This window comes from Aptenodytes patagonicus, chromosome 3 (assembly GCF_965638725.1).
Source record: "Aptenodytes patagonicus chromosome 3, bAptPat1.pri.cur, whole genome shotgun sequence".
NCBI lineage: Eukaryota > Metazoa > Chordata > Aves > Sphenisciformes > Spheniscidae > Aptenodytes > Aptenodytes patagonicus.
Window position 1 is genome coordinate 70,478,387 of NC_134951.1, and position 16,310 is coordinate 70,494,696.

The 16,310-nt window shown below is 43.6% G+C and overlaps 1 protein-coding gene across 4 annotated transcripts in view; it reads left to right on the forward strand.

Annotated features, from left to right (window-relative positions):
- Positions 1–16,310, forward strand: part of PHACTR2 (phosphatase and actin regulator 2) — a 151,211-nt gene that overhangs the window by 25,125 nt on the left and 109,776 nt on the right. Inside the window, exon 1 of one of the 4 annotated variants that reach the window (XM_076333759.1) lies at positions 6,054–6,386. The exons of the other annotated variants lie outside the window; for them this stretch is intronic. Within the exon in view, the coding sequence (XP_076189874.1) occupies positions 6,374–6,386 (13 nt within the window). The 5' untranslated portion in view covers positions 6,054–6,373. Of the gene's footprint in view, positions 1–6,053; positions 6,387–16,310 lie in introns of those variants that run through there. 4 annotated transcript variants of the gene reach the window in all.

Genomic DNA, 16,310 nt, shown 5'->3' on the forward strand with positions numbered 1-16,310 from the left:
AGTAACTCATTTCAATGCACTTGTTTTCGATATTTAAAGAGAAAAGGAGAGAGGTTATTTCAGTCTGCTTGACAGAATTCACTTATGTGAGCAATATGTTCCATTAATGCATGAACACCCGTGCCAGGGATTGTAAATGGCTGTCCAGGTCTGGTAGCCTTTCTCCCAGAAGAACTCTTACCCAGTTTTCTACGACAGAGAGGAAAATATCTCTTCTGCACTTTCCCAGATCATAGCCCTAATTCCTTTAGTAGCCATTTGCTTTTTCAAGTAATTTCCAATTTTGGGAGACTGTAAAAAGCAAACAGAAGGGCACGTTTTGTTTCTGAAGACAAATACTTGACGGTTCAGTGGAAGATGTGTGGCAGTTTCGGATCCATACCCCCTCCCTCTCTTCCAGCCCCACTCAGGTCCGGTACATGACGGGAACTGAGAGTTTACCTTCCAGTAAGAGAAGAACAAGGAGGACTAACCGCAGCCTGGTTTGTGTGTGTACGTGTGCCCGTGAGAGAGAGAGAGAGACGAGGGAAGAAGGGGAAGCGGTACAGAAGTAATGGCGGTCTAAGAGAAAGGAGAGAGCACAGATGAGTCTGAGGCTTACGGCATTTTTACCAGCATGTCAATTAGGCCTGACTCTGAGTAGATTTAATTGTACTCTGAAGGCAGCCAGCCTGCCAATAGTTCTGAGCTGGTTTAAATAGTAGTAAAAATGCTTGAAGCCATTAGATGTCTTGTTTCTGAGGCTCCCATTGCCAGCTGTGCAGCTGTGCTCACGGTGGCACCGGCAGATATTTCATAGATATTTACTTTTGGTCATGTCAGGGCATGGCATAAATTGCTCAAGCACATCCAAGTCTAAGAAGTCCTCTAAAGATTTCCAGGGCTAGGTAGGCAGTTAGGCATGTACAAAGCTGCCTGGCTCCGTAGCGGGATCAGTGGGAAAACTAAAGGAGAAGAACATGTGTTTGTTTTTCCAGATGTTTCAAAGTGTCCTGTTCATTACAAATAGCTGTTCTCTCTGGAAGAGTGATGCCGAACACGTACCACACCTCTGTCTAGATACGTGTTTACTAAAAGCAGGGATTTAGAAACAAGTTAGAATTTACTTAAATAACAGAGCATTTAGAGGTGTTTTTCTTGTCCTTGCTTTTATCTCCCGCTGAGCACCGCTCTTCATGATATGCTGAACCTCCTTCTTGACCTCTCCCCACATCCCTGCTTTCCCCTCCCGCTGCCTCTGTGCCTCCTCTCACTCAGCCCTGCCACTCTCTCTGCACTATACTCAACATATGCCCAGCCCCTTCCTGCTCCCTCTGAAAGCCCATCTGTGCTGTGAAAGTCCCCACCTACAACGACCACACGTTGCTGTCTGAATCCCACTCTTCTTGTTTTCTATCAGTTTAAATCTGTTGACTTCAGTGGCGTTGCTTCTCCCCTTGCAGCTTTCAGCAAGAGTCAGAACCTCTGCATCTGGCTGGGCTGTCCAAGGATAAAGTCTTCCCAGGGAACAAAAGGCTTCTGTTGTTTGCTCGGCAAAATAAAGCATCCTCTGCACTTACAGAGGTATATTAACAATATTTCCAGATTGAACCGTAGCTTCTTCCCAGGCAAAGAACATCCTTGTTACTGTCCTGCTCTCAAACTCTTCTGCCTCTGTGAGGTGGGGAAAAGGCATTTGGTAAGACCTTCTCCCGGTGATGCTGGGAATTGCTGCTGAGGCTTAGAGAAGGCTCCTGCTAGAGATCGGTCCTGCCATATGCCGAACCCTCAGCCCTAACCCAGGGAAACGTAATTCCATGCATACGGTTCAGGACTTCCTCAAGAGCCTTTCCCTTTTGCCTAGCAATTTTCAAGAACGTGCCAGAGGAGAGATGGTTTTCCTATACCTAAAGCCTGAAGAATATGCATCTAACAACTTTGTATTTATAGAGACGTTACTAACCAAGGATTTTGATGCGTTTTATAAAGCATCCTTTTGCAGTAAGTGGCAATCTTCGTTACTGACTGAAAAATTAGGATTTGTCTGTAGCAGAGCCCAGATCTTTTGCTGCCATTCTCGTGCCTTCAAAGTGTCTTTCTCTCCCTGCCTGTGAAATCGCCCCACCACTGGTGAAGAGAAGTGTATTTCGCAGAAGGAAACATCTTTTGGAGGGCCACAGATCCCTTGTACTTGGTAGATACTTAGTAGAATTGCATGAAGCTGTATATTTAGAGTGTTGACTATACAAACCCACAGCATCTAAAAACAAGTACAGCTTCTCCCAGAGACACCTGCATGATGGTTTCTGTGTGGGAAGAAACAGACACAGTGAAAGGGAAGCGAAACATTTTGCCCGAAATGGCATCTTACGCAGTCAGATCTTTGCAGTGACAAATCTGCACTGAGCCAAGCCAGATTTCACATTTTCTAAAGGTGTTCTTAGGCGTCTTTGTCATGATTGGAAACACCACAGTTGAAGCTGTACATCGATTCTGCGGGTTTGTCAACTCAAAGTGGTTTTGATGGCTGGGTGCTGAGGCCTCTGTTTACCCTGCTTTTTCTATTTGCTTCTTACCTGGGCAGATTGCTGTGCCTCTGTGAATCCCTCATCGATTTTCCTGGGAGTGAAATGTCATTACTGCAGCAGGCTGTGTACATCAGGTACATTGAAAAACGCGATCATTAGAGTTCTGAGTCATTAGTGGTGCTTCTAATGTACCCCATAATGCTTTCTTCTCTAGGAGGTGGCACTGATTACCTGCTTCATTGGCTCTTAACACTGTACCACCAGGGTCTCGCACAACCTCCAGTGTGTTTATCCTCACACAGATGAGGTGTGGGGAGCGAGCATGGTACAAACCGTTCCTGTAGGAGGTCAGATGTTGGAGGAGCTTGCACAAAATCGTTGAGGAGGTCTGTGGCTGAACAGGGAATTGAACCCAGGTCTTAAGTGCCTATGACTGAAATGAACTGTGAGCCAAGACCACCTCATAGCTGAAGAAAACTGGGATACGGGTTGACGAAGTACGAGATTTTGGGAAGGGGAACAGAGAGCTTTGGACCTGTGCAGACCCGATCTTCTCAATCCTTACCCAAAATTGCCCTTAAACAGACTGAGGTGTTTTGGTGTTATGCAACTATGGATTGTGATGGGGTTGCTCTGTACTCACATAGTAAATAAGTTTATGCCTGGAATATATGTATATTTAACTTTTAAATAACAACTGCAGCCAACTGTTCAACCCCACCTAATATCTATATCTTTCTTTTGCCCATGTGCAGTCAGGGAGACATTGCTTTAATCCTGTAATAATGGCATCTGATCATACGCATTTGTTAATTTCTACGTAATAATCTAATTACCTACAAGAAAAAAAATGTCATGTATTTTGTAAAGTTTTCTTTTTTTGGAAGGTTCTTGGTGAGATATTTTCTGTTCAAATGGAAGAGATTTAGGTCATATATCATATTAAGTTCCCATTTATAGTTAGCTTTCAAGAGTTAATAAATGGTTACCTATCACACAGCCCTGATGAAGCACCCAAACGCAATGCTTATCAAGCTGTTTTAATTGGTACTTCCCAGACTCTAGTTAGCACCTTACAATCCTGATCCTCAGCTGAGCAGAGGCTGTGACTATATCGGAACTGCATGTCAGGATGGGACCTGGGTACACATTACCATCTTCCAGAGCTTCTTTGGAAGGAAACTTCTGCATGTGGGCAGGATGGGAGCTGTGGTATGCTCCCGTAGGTCTTCTCATCTGCCTGGTTAGGGGACCAGCACACTGAAAGACACCATGAAGCCCATCTGCCCCACAGATGGCGTTCAGCCACAGTACATACACTGGGACCTGCCTGCCACATAGAAATAGTCACCACCTGGAGCTCTTCATTGCCCTGAGGTCTAAGTAGGTGCAGCTTTGCATCTTCTCTTGGGCTCTTTGGCACAGGCTGTTGCCCACCTGTATCCCCAGCCACATAGGGGATACAGGAAACCATACTGGTTTCCTATAGCTGCACCATTGCCTGGTGGCTGCTGAAGTGCATAGCTCCCCTTTCCGAGCCCAAGTGAAACTCAAAGCAAACAGATTGGTTTTGAATCCAATCTCTCTTAGCTTTAGTCAGCACAAGACATTTGCTTACTTACTAGCATTTAAGATATGCATATGCCTTTCTGCCCTGCGGTGGTTTTGCCACCATCCCTCAGTGTTGTTTGGGCTCAGTCAGACACCTGTAGGTTTTGCAGCTCTGCAGAGCCCCATCTCCAGACCAGGGAATCTCTTCCTTTTAGGCAGGCAGCTTGCTTTTCCCTTGGTTGGCTCCATAGTTAAGCAATAGCATCCTGGCACAAAGGCACAATCCTCTGCTCTTCTCTCCCGAGCAGTCTGCCGGTGCTGCAGTACATCCCCCAGCTCTCTCCAGGACCTGTGGGGCTTTGAAGACTCACCAAGAGGCCTCACTTTCTCTCCTTTTCTCCAGGAACCCAGCACTCTCCAGGCAGCTACCTCCCACAGAGAAATTAGAGGAAAATGGTTGCATCTATCAGGTGGCCATCTCACAGCCTCCAGTTTAGTGCTTCTATGCAACCAGATTTCATCAGATGCACATTAACCAATTACCTAAATTGGCACATTAATCAATTGTCATTAACTGATACAGAATCTAGCAGATGAATAAGCTCCTTATTGATCATTTTTAACCCTTTGTATTGGTGTGGTTGTAGCTATCTGTGACATACTAATGCAACGTGCTTATGAAAACTTCTATTTTTTATAAGCTCTTTGTAAGCCACTTATAAATAGAAGCTTAATATGAAGTGTGACAGTTTTCTAATCTTTAGTCTCTCCTTAGCCCTCCAAGCACTTCCTTTCTGGAAATACAGAATATATCCAGTATGCCCTAGATATTCTCCATTCTTGCTGATGACTTTAGCTCTCAGCCATTGATTCTCTCCACTTCTTAATCAGTGTAAATAGATCAGTGCTGCAATAGTCTTTTTATTTAACATTTAAAAAGGACAAATAAGATCGAAGGGGCAGCGAAGGGGTGATGAATGGAAAATGTATTTTGTTGCTCATGTGATGCTGTGAGGCTGAGGGGGGTTCATGTCAATATAATACAGACACAAAAATCTGTATTTCTTTTCCATTGCAATAAAGAGGATTGGAGTAGCTGAGTGAATTATTTAGAAGAAGGGAAAAATATTGAGAAGATACTGTGTGGCATTTATGTAGTGTCAGTACTTTGTGACATTCTCTTTCACCAAAGGCAGTGTGTGTCATGGTCTCCCTTTCACCACTGGGCAAACACTGTGGCACAAAATGCCTTGTTTAGGGTTACACAGCAAATCAGTGCCAAAACGGGGGATGGAACGCAAATTTCCTGGTACCCTCCATGTACTGCTGCTGTTCACCTGCTGCTGCCAGGGGAGAGATTGAAAATAAGATTTTTTTTTTTTTTTCATTTATAAGGAGGAAACTCTAGAAGTGTAGGGAAGGGAAATGTTTAGGAGTCTATACTGGTTTTGTTTGTTTGTTTACTTCAATGGAGGAAAAGCCTGTGCATCAGAGACTCAGGTGGTATGGAAAATTTAGAAGTAATACTTGTTCATCTCAGCATATGTCATTCAGATTTTGCTGAGTCTAACCCCTCCAGCATCCAGTGTGTTTTTACTTGGACTTTAAAAGAAGTAAAGCCCTGTAGTTACTTTTCACCATTTCCTTACATTCAGCTATGAACAGTATAATAATGAATGTCTCCAGGCAATTAATATATTGACATGCATTTGCAGATAAGCACATCTACTGTGTTTCTCACAAACCATAGGGAACATCAGGTGCAGAACTTGTAGGATTTAAAGCACAGCCAAAGCTAAAACGGCTGCAAATCGTAATCTAACCTAACACTTTCTCAGCCATAGATTCCTCCCCTTTTTTTCTCCTTAAAACTTTTGCTGTTGCGTCACTGATAAATCACAGCCCTTTGCTCTGTAATATATCCCTTTTTTACTTAAAGTTTTGCCTTCCTACCCATTAAACCTTTCCTCATTACCGTTACTTTTACTTTTCAGAAACGTATATTCAATATTATAGGCTTGGAGTTCTTTTGTTTTCTCCCCGAAGAGGTAAAACCCTGGGGGATTTAAGTATCTACTTGATAGGCTCGCACAATCTTAATCAGCCTATAATGGAGCTAATGGCTGTTTGTCATCCTTGGAGATATAAATTTCCTGGTGATGTCTACTGCAGTCAGTGCATGAAGTATGCTCTGACTGCCAGCAAGGTCTAATAACCAGGAGAAGGGCAGCCAGCTTCATTAGCGAGAGCGAGACTGAGACTGTACCGGCTGCTTTTCTGGGGAACTCTGCTTTTTTGAATACCGAGGGGGGAAAATGGATAATGCTGGTAAGTGAAATAAAACAGATCTTCATTCTTAGTGGAGCTACGGGGTTCGTTTGTATCCTGTCTCACTTGCTGCAGGAGGTGTGTTTCTTTAGCCTTTGTGGCTTCTTCCTTTTCAGTGTCCTTTATTAAAGCAAATTTCTACATGGAAAATGTGACACACTTAAGTTGTTAACCCTTTAACAGTCTGTTTTTTCTGTTTTAAGTCTGTGTTTCCTGGAAATGTGAACCTAAACTGTAATGTAGGATCTGCCTTTTTAAGGTTTTCAGTGTTATTTTGGAAGCTATATGCAGAAAATGTGGCAGGAAGGGAAAAATGCATATACTTCAGTAGGAAAATCTCTCTCACAGATTGCAGTAGGTGCGGATAGGTAACTAATAAAGCTAACGAAAAGTAGATAATGCATGTCTCTCATGTCTTATTTTAAGCTGTTTCTATTTTCTCCATATAATGCCTTGCTCTCTTTTATATTTAGTACATAAAATATTGAATATATTTGCACTTTTTATTGTTTTCTTTGATGTTCCAACTTTAGATCATGCATTTTCATGCCAAATAATGCACTTCATGGTTTCTAAGGAGGCGCACACAATACCAATGTTGCATCTGTGACGAAATGCATTATTTGCATTTCCCTTTTGCATTACCTTGTAGCACTAAGCAGAGCAAAAAGAGAGCTCTTTGGGATGGATATGTCGCATGTTGCTTTGACTGCTGTAAAACTTGAACGTGTCAATGTCTCACTGACTTATTGGTATTACAATACATACTAGGACACAGAATCTGCAGTAGATTCTGTGCCCTTTGAAACCTGCTCAAATCATCAGATTTGTCTAATGTTGACCTTAAAAGTGACAATCACTTCTATAGTGTGTGAAAAAATTATTCTACAGTAGATTTCAGAGGTGATACCATATGTATCTTATTTTTGGGTGGTTTGTGGGTGGGGGTTTTTTTGTTGTTGTTTTAATAATAATAGCAAAACTTGCTTATGTCAGCTAAGCTGTCCAGGTCATCCTCAAGTGTATTGCTGTCGACTTCTGCAACAAACAGATTAAAGGGTCTTGCTGCTTTTATTTCTATAAAGTTCAAGACAAAAATAAAAACAAGTTTTTCCAGAAATTGAAATGTTGGCATCATGGAAAATTACGTTGCCAGTACCTTTGAACTTAAAAACTGACATGGTCCTAGTATAATGTTCATTTTTGTGAAATAGATAAGATTAGGAATACTCTTTGCACTTGGTGCTTTGGCCAGCTTTTAAGAGGCCTTAACATAATAAATGATAATGACGTGTGTTCGATATTCCATGATGAGGCAGAATTTTCTGGTCGGAGGCGAAGGATTCCTGTTCTCCAGCACAGAATGCCTGTGGGCAAGAGATACCCTGGCAGGCAGAGCTGCTAATTCCTCCAGGTTTTTAAACTCCCCAGCATCAACAGCTAATACTATTAAAGTCTTGACAGAGCTATCACTTTAATCCAGCTATAAGAATCTGTTCTGGAATGAGTCACATTTATTTTAAAGGCCAGTTTTGCGGGGTGAAGAGGGAAGCTAGTATCTGAAAGCCATAGAAACAGATTTTCCTGTGTGTGTATATATTTTTTGCCTTAGGAAGATTCCAGTTCGGTTGCTATCTGCAAAATTTGGAAGTTAAAATAAGTAAGGCTTTGCTCTCTGCACAACTTTACCAGCTACTCTCAAAGCCTCTTATAACACCAGTTTACTGAATAACTCCAGATATTATTTTTTTTCATGCAGAAACAGTGACCGATACTTTGCATTTTTTAGAAAACAATATATATACGGTTGAAATTAGTTAAAATAATCCTTTTGGAAGGAGAATTAAAAACTAGTTGTTAAAAAAAAAAAAACCACCAAACCAACCTAGCTACAGATGGAATTAAGCCTTAGTGAGGGTGTCACGGCAGAGGGTAGGGCCATGCTCCAGCTTCCACCGTGGTTACCAGCGAGCTTCTCGCTGCCTGCAGTCAGTCTGGCCGAACCCCCAGCCAGCTTCAGCCCCACATGTGGCATGGGCACGCTCCTTTCTCCAGGCAGCTCTTCCAAGAGTCCAGCTGATTCCACGCTTTGAGCGGTGTAGGGAATACATCCGTTTCCAAAAAGTCTACAGGGAGCTGGGTAAACACGGCTGGGTGTGCAGAGGTATTTTTAGGGCTCTTGATCCCTAATTGCAGCCAAACAGAGCTGGGTGCCAACGTGGGGACCGTGCAGTTGAATACCTCTGTAGATCTGGCCCGTGCCCTCTGACTTCTACAGGGATGCGAGTGCACCTTTGAAAACCCACGCGGTGTAATCTGGGCACTTACAAGATCAAACAGAAAGGAGCAGGATATTTGCAACCATAAAACTAACTGCCTAATTAATTTGTTCTTCAGCAGTTTGCCAATTGAAATGTAAACATACTAATGTATACAAACTGGATACCTGCCTGAATCCTTCGTAAAGAGATGCTATTTCTGGCAATACAGAACTGCAGAATATTAGCACAGCTGCGAGTTCCAGCCACCGAGTGTTAGAAATAACAACTTGGTTATCAGTGTCAGTGAATCAGGCCTTTGTTATTAAATTCATCATGCTGCCAAAGAGACTTTCAAAGTCAGACCATGGATAATTGTTGGGCAAAACTCCATCTTCTGCTCTGCATAACAGAAATATCTCTGTAATTCATCACTCATCTTCTGTGCCACCATAAAAATAATTTTCTGGCTAAAACTCTTATTTAAAAAGATCAGTGTTGCTAATAGGTCACCTGTGTGTACCCTTTAGCTGTTTTGGTCCGTGTTATTCTGTGGTTTTAAGAAACAATGTTTTCATTTAAAAAGTCCTTTCCTTTAAATGTTAGATTGCTTATATTTTTAATCTGTGTACCGAGACAGCTCCACATAATCGTTGTCTTGTGTGTTCTTTTAAAAGCCTTTCCTGGAATAACAATAAAATATTCATCCATCTGTGTATGGCACATCAGGACCGTTCTAGTTGTATTTTTTTGCCTGTTTTGGCATCGGCTGTTTCTGATGGGATAGCTGCAGGTATTCAGCCGCAAGACTGCCTGCCGCTACGGGCAGGGAAGGGCAGCCAGCAGCCCCCTGCATGCCTCCACCAGCAGGTCCTGGGCTCCGGCTTTACTGCACACGTCTGCTTTGGGCCAGACACATCAAGCCTGGCGACAGCAATGATGTAATAAAACTGGCTTTAAAAAACCAAGGAAGGGCTGGAAATAACTCATGGGAAAGAAAGCGAATATAAAAGTAGCGAGAAACTTGAGGTAGCAGGAAGAGAGAAGCTGCGGAAACAGACGTGCTCCCAAGTGATGCTTTTTGGGGGGGATTTCCTGTAAGGAGTGAGATCAGCATCATCCCTTCCCCCAGAGCTCGTAGTCAGCCGTGTCCTGCCCGGGCAGCCGTCTCACCTTAAAGTGGACGAGTCTCACACACTCATTCATACCCAAGGAGCGTGCCAACACAAGGTGCCAAAAGCTGGGGGGGAGGGATTTCATCAGGGTGAATGGCACCATAGCAAGGTGCCATGTCGTGCATACCGTACTAGTATTGAACAAAAACGGGAGGCCTTGTTTCACGTTTCTTGGGGACTGTATGACTTCTTCGCACTCGGAATACTATTTTAGCAGTAATGAGCTAGCTGTGGTTAATTGTTACCCTGAATTATGTAGGCTCTACGACTGTGGCTGCAGGCTATGCCTTCCAGTAAATAATCTGTTTTAAAGGGACTGGAGGTCTTGCGCGTTGAATATCCTATCTCTGAGGAATATCCAGTAGCACATCAAACTTAGTATTTGACCAGTAGTGAAACTAAGAGCTTTCCATTGAAGCAAGACTATTTAACCTGAGGCCTGAAATGTTGTTGGACAGGGTGAATAGCAAGCGTCAATTTAGCCTTCTTCTGTGTGATATCACATGTGACAGGAAGGGTGAGAGACATAGGAAGCTGTTTGCTGACTGTAATCCCCTTGCTTCTGAAGTAACTGGTCATTTTTGTCTTGCAGTAAGTCAATAGTACTTATTTAGCATCCTTTAAAAATAAGACTGCTGGGATTGAATGCTGGTTAAGGATTTGACCTTAGAGATACTTTGTAGTCTCTTACCTGAATTTGAGGCAAACAGGGTGCATTTATTTAAAACATGAGGGTGAAAAACATTCAGGTAGTTAGAAGAGCAAGCTGGGAGGTGGGCTTCAGATTATGAGCCTGGTTTTCTCATCAACTCACAGTGTTCAAAAACCTCTAATGTGGCCCAGCTGATCTGTGTGCAGAGTTAGGCTAGATAATAATCTCAGTGTGATGTAAGGTTCACTTGTTGCCCATAAAGGGCTCTGAAATCCTTTGGCCATCTAAGGCTTAAGCTTGGCTGAATTGTCCCTATCAATTTGGAAACCTATTGAAACAAAACCACTTGCAATAGAGACAGGGACAGTGTAACTGTGGGTTTGTCAGCCCTTGAGATGCAATGAGAACTCCAAACTCCAGCAGCAAAATCAGTCGTGTCCTGCTGGCAGCTTCTGTTTTGATCTTTGTTGGTACCTTGCCCAAGTGACTAATGTATGTGTTCTTGGGGTTTTTCCTTCTCTTGTTCTCCCCAATAGTGGGAAGATATTTTTGGACAGGACAACAGCATCTCCTTTCTCTCCTCCTCACTCTTACGTATAAGTTCACTCGTTGTCCTTGCAAAATGTGGCTATCAATGGTGCCATGTTGACTTTTATTAGGTTCATATGCCATGTTCTGTAGATCACAAAATGGTTTGCACATGGGCAATAAAATACAAAGCGATAATCAACTCTTTTATACTACATTGTGTATCTTTATTTGTCTCCTATTTGCACTCATGGCCTCAGTTGAAGCAGATGCTATAGTGTGTCACAGGTCACTGTCTGCTAGAAAGTTGAATTTCTTCTTGTTGTAATTTTAGAATAATACTCATGGCTTATGCCCCTTTACCCAGAAGCTGGAACAGCGTGCTTATAAAGCCATGATCTTGGAAAACATTTCTGTGAGGATTAAACTTCCTTGTGATGCTGCTGCTTCCAGTGTTATTTCCAAGTCTGTAAACATGTAGCCTGGAATAACTCCATAGGAGCTTGCACTAGAAGTAACCAAATACCATGTAGGACTAAAATGACGGTGCATCTTCTAATGTAGTGATGGTCCACCCACCCTACTTCAAATGGTTCTTTTTAGCTAGAAATGCTGTGGTTGCACTGTGTTGACACACACTCGTGATATTTTAAGCAACTATTCCAGTCGCTACAGTACTCCTTATAAAGAAGCATCATGAACTCCATCTGGTTTGGAGAGATGGTATAATACAGATATTATTTTCAAATAAGTTCTGATTTTGTTTTCTGATAAAAGCTAGCAAGCATCAGACCATCAGGTGCTGAGTTTGTGCCTTATATGTGTTTACATCTGCCGGTTGTGTGGTTTTTTGGCAAACTGCCCTCAGACCCCCTGTTCTGTGCTCTGAATCATCACTGCCACCTATGGTGAAGAAGCAAGTGTTGTGTACGGAAGTAGAAATCCAAACTTGACAGGTATCGCTTCCCCATACGCTTCTAGCAAGGACCAGACCATAGTAGCAGGAGCCAACCATTTTGACAGCACAAGGGAGCAGTCCGGAGGAGGAAAGGTTGTATTAAGGGAGGCACTGGCGCAAATCGCTCTGAGAAAAGCAGCCTGCGCTCCAGGGGCTTCAAACACCCCAAATTGAGGGGGCTGGAAGTGATCTGCTAGGGGGAAAGCAAGATTGTATGACCAAAGAGCAGGTGGCTGATAATAAGGATCTAGTCTGCTGCTGTTTAATCATCGTTCATTGTCTCTAACTATGAGTCTTTTAGGAAATTTGATGCTTAATTATGGGGTGACTTGCAGGGGTATTGCTTTGAGCTCTAAAAGTAGACTGGATGGAATTTTACCAAAAAGTCTTTTTTTTTTTCCTCTGTCTCACTATTTAACCATTTTTTATTTTCACATAAAATGTTTATGAGACTTCTTCCTGAAGTATAATTGGAAAATATAAGTAGCTTAGGACTATAACAATACCTAGCAACCTTCTGACAGACAGATGTAAATCCTGAGTAAAGCAGCTGCATTGGTCTCTAATTGCTCCTTCTGGCAGGTGGGGCCCGGCAGTCCCCGGGTGAGCATGGGGGGGTCCCAGGGCCAAAGTGAGCAGCCCCCACTGGTGCCCTGTGGAGAGGCAGGATGTCAAAGGAGATGGGGCACCCGGATTCGTTATCCCACACCCAAGGAGCCGTGTATGCTTGGCTCTGGGCACCGCTCAGCACTAGAAAGGATGTCCCATTTGCTGTTGCAGGTGCCAGAATAAAGAAGTAGCCATATTCATTTCAACAAAACTGACCCCTTTTCTGCAGACACTGGGAGACAGAAGCTAATGTGGTTTGTACTGATACCAGTACAAAAGCATCCTCTCCAAGAACCCCATGGGTGCAGTGGTACCAGTGGTAGGACTTCTCACAGGGAACAGAAGTAGGGATGATGTTTATGGTTGGCTGCTTCCCTCCCAGAGGAAACAAACTCGACCCAGACTTGTCAGCAATGGGGTATCCGAGTTGCTGGGAACATATGGCTCAAGCAACAGACCTGAGTGCAGAATTAGGTCCCTGATCACATCCAATTTTTGAATAAAGCAAAAGGGCAGGGAGAAGCTAAACTGGCCAGGGCCAAATATTTGCTTAATTTTAGTTTGCTCAGCACCACCGTTCCTGTAACATGACAATCAAAAATTACTGTGTTTGCATATTTCACAACTTATTGTATGTTAAAATCCCTTTAAATGTATTTCTGAATAGCAACAGGCTATTTCATAATGATAAAGACAATTCTATGTCTCTATAGAGAGGCAGACACAGTGGGAGACAATCCTAGAAACAATCTTTTCATCCATGGCTTGACCATTGCTAGGAGAGGCCTTGCACAATGTAATTCAAACACAGATATGACAGCAGCTGCTATTTCTACAGGAAACAAAGTTGTGATCGAGTCGTCCTAGCTCCAGCTCCTGCTGACTCACAAGTCCCTTCTGTCTTTCTCACTGGGACTTGCGTCGGTCCAAAAAGCAAGGGGTATTTCGTTATGGAGGCTTGCATGGAAACTGTGTGGAAAGATGAACTGAAAATATGGCGATGTCAAACCAGCAGAAAATGCACGTTGCTGGGAGCTGCTTATTGACATTTAGACCATAGGCTTTGCTGTGGCCTCACTGTCAAGGGAAATGGTTTGTTAACGTAGGAAGCCTAGAGAGTTCGTGTGTGTGTGTGTGTTGCAGAAGCAGCCTATATGTTTTAGCTGCTTTGTTTGTAGCTGCAGTTGTTACATGTCTCCTTTTCTTCTCTTTCCTGTTTCTGTTTTTATTGTTTAATATTATTAAAATAACTAACATGACGCATTATTCTGTTTTAATTTCAAGTGAAATTTGGCAACTTCTAGTGGTGGGATAAGGTTTAATTGCTCTTGGCATTTGAAAAAGAAATGCAAATGACAAAGAAATTAAACTGACAAATTATGACAGCTCACATAACACTTTTTTCAACGGATTTTTTCCGTGCATTTTTAATACCCAGAATAGTTAGCCTTAATACTACCATATTTACAATAAATCATTAGTCTCATGGAGACATTCTGCTTTGTCAGGCAATACACAATCAGCAGTTTTCAATAAAGAATCTGAAAATTGTTTAACATTAATTCTGTGACACAAACTTATAAATGCCAGACAATTTAAAATTGGGGCCAATATGCTGCCCTTAAATTGGGATATTAAGAAATAATTAGAACACAGTAAGGGCAGGTTGCCAAATGTAACTTTTAAATTCCCTAGTTTGTATCACTTAGCACTGTGATTGTAATATGTTATATGGCTTCTGCAGGGCATGCATGCATGCAAAACATGCATTTCCTACACAACAGCTTAGGGCTCTGAGCAGTGCCTGCAAGAGGTCGAAGTGGCTGTTTACTTTGGCATGTGTGGCTTCAAGAGGCATAAAGCATCACAGAATTTAGGAGCAAGGATGGCTTTGGGGTTAAAAACGGGAGTGGGAATCAATGGAAGAGTCCACTTTTTCCTACTTTTCCTACAAACCTCAGCGATGGTTTGTTTGTTTGTTTTCCTCCTTTGGCACCCCGCAAAGGCCATGTCTGCTCTGTGTAACCAGCGCCGTGCCAGAGGTCCTTGAGCTAGCTCTGGGCATGTTTATATGGTGCGGTGCCTTTTGCCCAGCAGGCATCAATCTGAACCAGTAAACAGCGTAGTCATATCAGTACTGGTGGCTGCACCCAGACTGGTTAGCCAGCTCGGGTTAGATGTGATGCAGTGTCTTACATCTGCATGGCATCCAGCTCGGGACACTGCTTTGCCACTTCTAGCTGGAGGATCTTTGAACACTGTGATGTTAATTGATGCAAACAGGCCTCAGAGCCCAACCCTGCCCACGGTTTTGGAGGTGCCATCCATGCTGATGAATTACCTGTCTTATTTAGAAGCAGAAGAAGGTTGCACAGTGCCATGTGAGGGCATCCTGGCAATTTCCAAGGTTAGATGGTCTAGATAGTGGGGGAAAATACTTTCTTACCTACATGTGGGAAGTTCTGGGGCCAAATTAACTGTGATGAAGTCTTGAGCAAGATTTTGAGGTCCCTCAAGTGAACAATTTACTTTGCAATATCAGCAACATCTGAAGGTGATGATCATGATTTGAGGTTGCAGAGAGAAGTCCTGAAGCGATCAAAAGGGACTTCAGGGCACTGGGGCGACTGGTTCAAGGATCAGGAGCACAGGTAGTGTTTTCCTCTATCCCTACAGTGGCAGGGAAGAATACTGAAAGGAACAGGAAAACACACCTGATCAACACGTCGCTCAGGGGCTGGTGCCATCGGAGGAATTTTGGCTCTTTGATCATGGGGAGGTTTACATGGCACCGGGCCTGCTGGTGACAGACGGAGTTCAGCTGTCTCACAGGGGGAAAAGGATCATGGCTCATGAATTGGCGGGGCTCATCAAGAGGGCTTTAAACTAGGTTCGAAGGGGGAAGGGGATAAAACCAGGCTCACTAGAGATGAGCCTAGGGGTGGCATGCCAATGCTGGGGGAGAAATTGATAGCCCAGCTCAAGTGCCTCTACACCAATGCACGCAGCATGGGCGGCAAACAGGAGGAGCTGGAAGCCATTGTGCAGCGGGAGAGATATGACTTAGTCGCCATCACAGAAACATGGTGGGGTGACTCTCATGATTGGAGTGCTGCAATGGATGGCTATAAACTCTTCAGAAGGGACAGGCGAGGAGGGAGAGGCAGTGGGGTGGCCTTGTATGTTAGGGAGTGTTTCAATTGTCTAGAGCTCAACGATTGTGATGATGATATGGTTGAATGTTTATGGGTAAGGATGAGGGGGAAGGCCAACGAGGCAGATATCCTGCTGGGAGTCTGTTATAGACCACCCAACCAGGATGAAGAGGTGGATGAAGCATTCTACAAGCGGCTGGCAGAAGTCTCACAATCGCTAGCCCTTGTTCTCGTGGGGGACTTCAACTTCCCGGACGTCTGCTGGAAATACAACACGGCAGAGAGGAAGCAGTCTAGGAGGTTCCTGGAGTGTGTGGAAGACAACTTCCTGACACAGCTGGTAAGTGAGCCTACCAGGGGAGGTGCCTCGCTCGACCTGCTGTTTACAAACAGAGAAGGACTGGTGGGAGATGTGATGCTCGGAGGCCGTCTTGGGCTTAGCGACCATGAAATGATAGAATTCTCCATTCTTGGTGAAGTAAGGAGGGGGGCCAGCAAAACCGCAACCATGGACTTCCGGAGGGCGGACGTTGGCCTGTTCAGGACACTGGTTGAGAGAGTCCCCTGGGAGACAGTCCTGAAGGGCAAA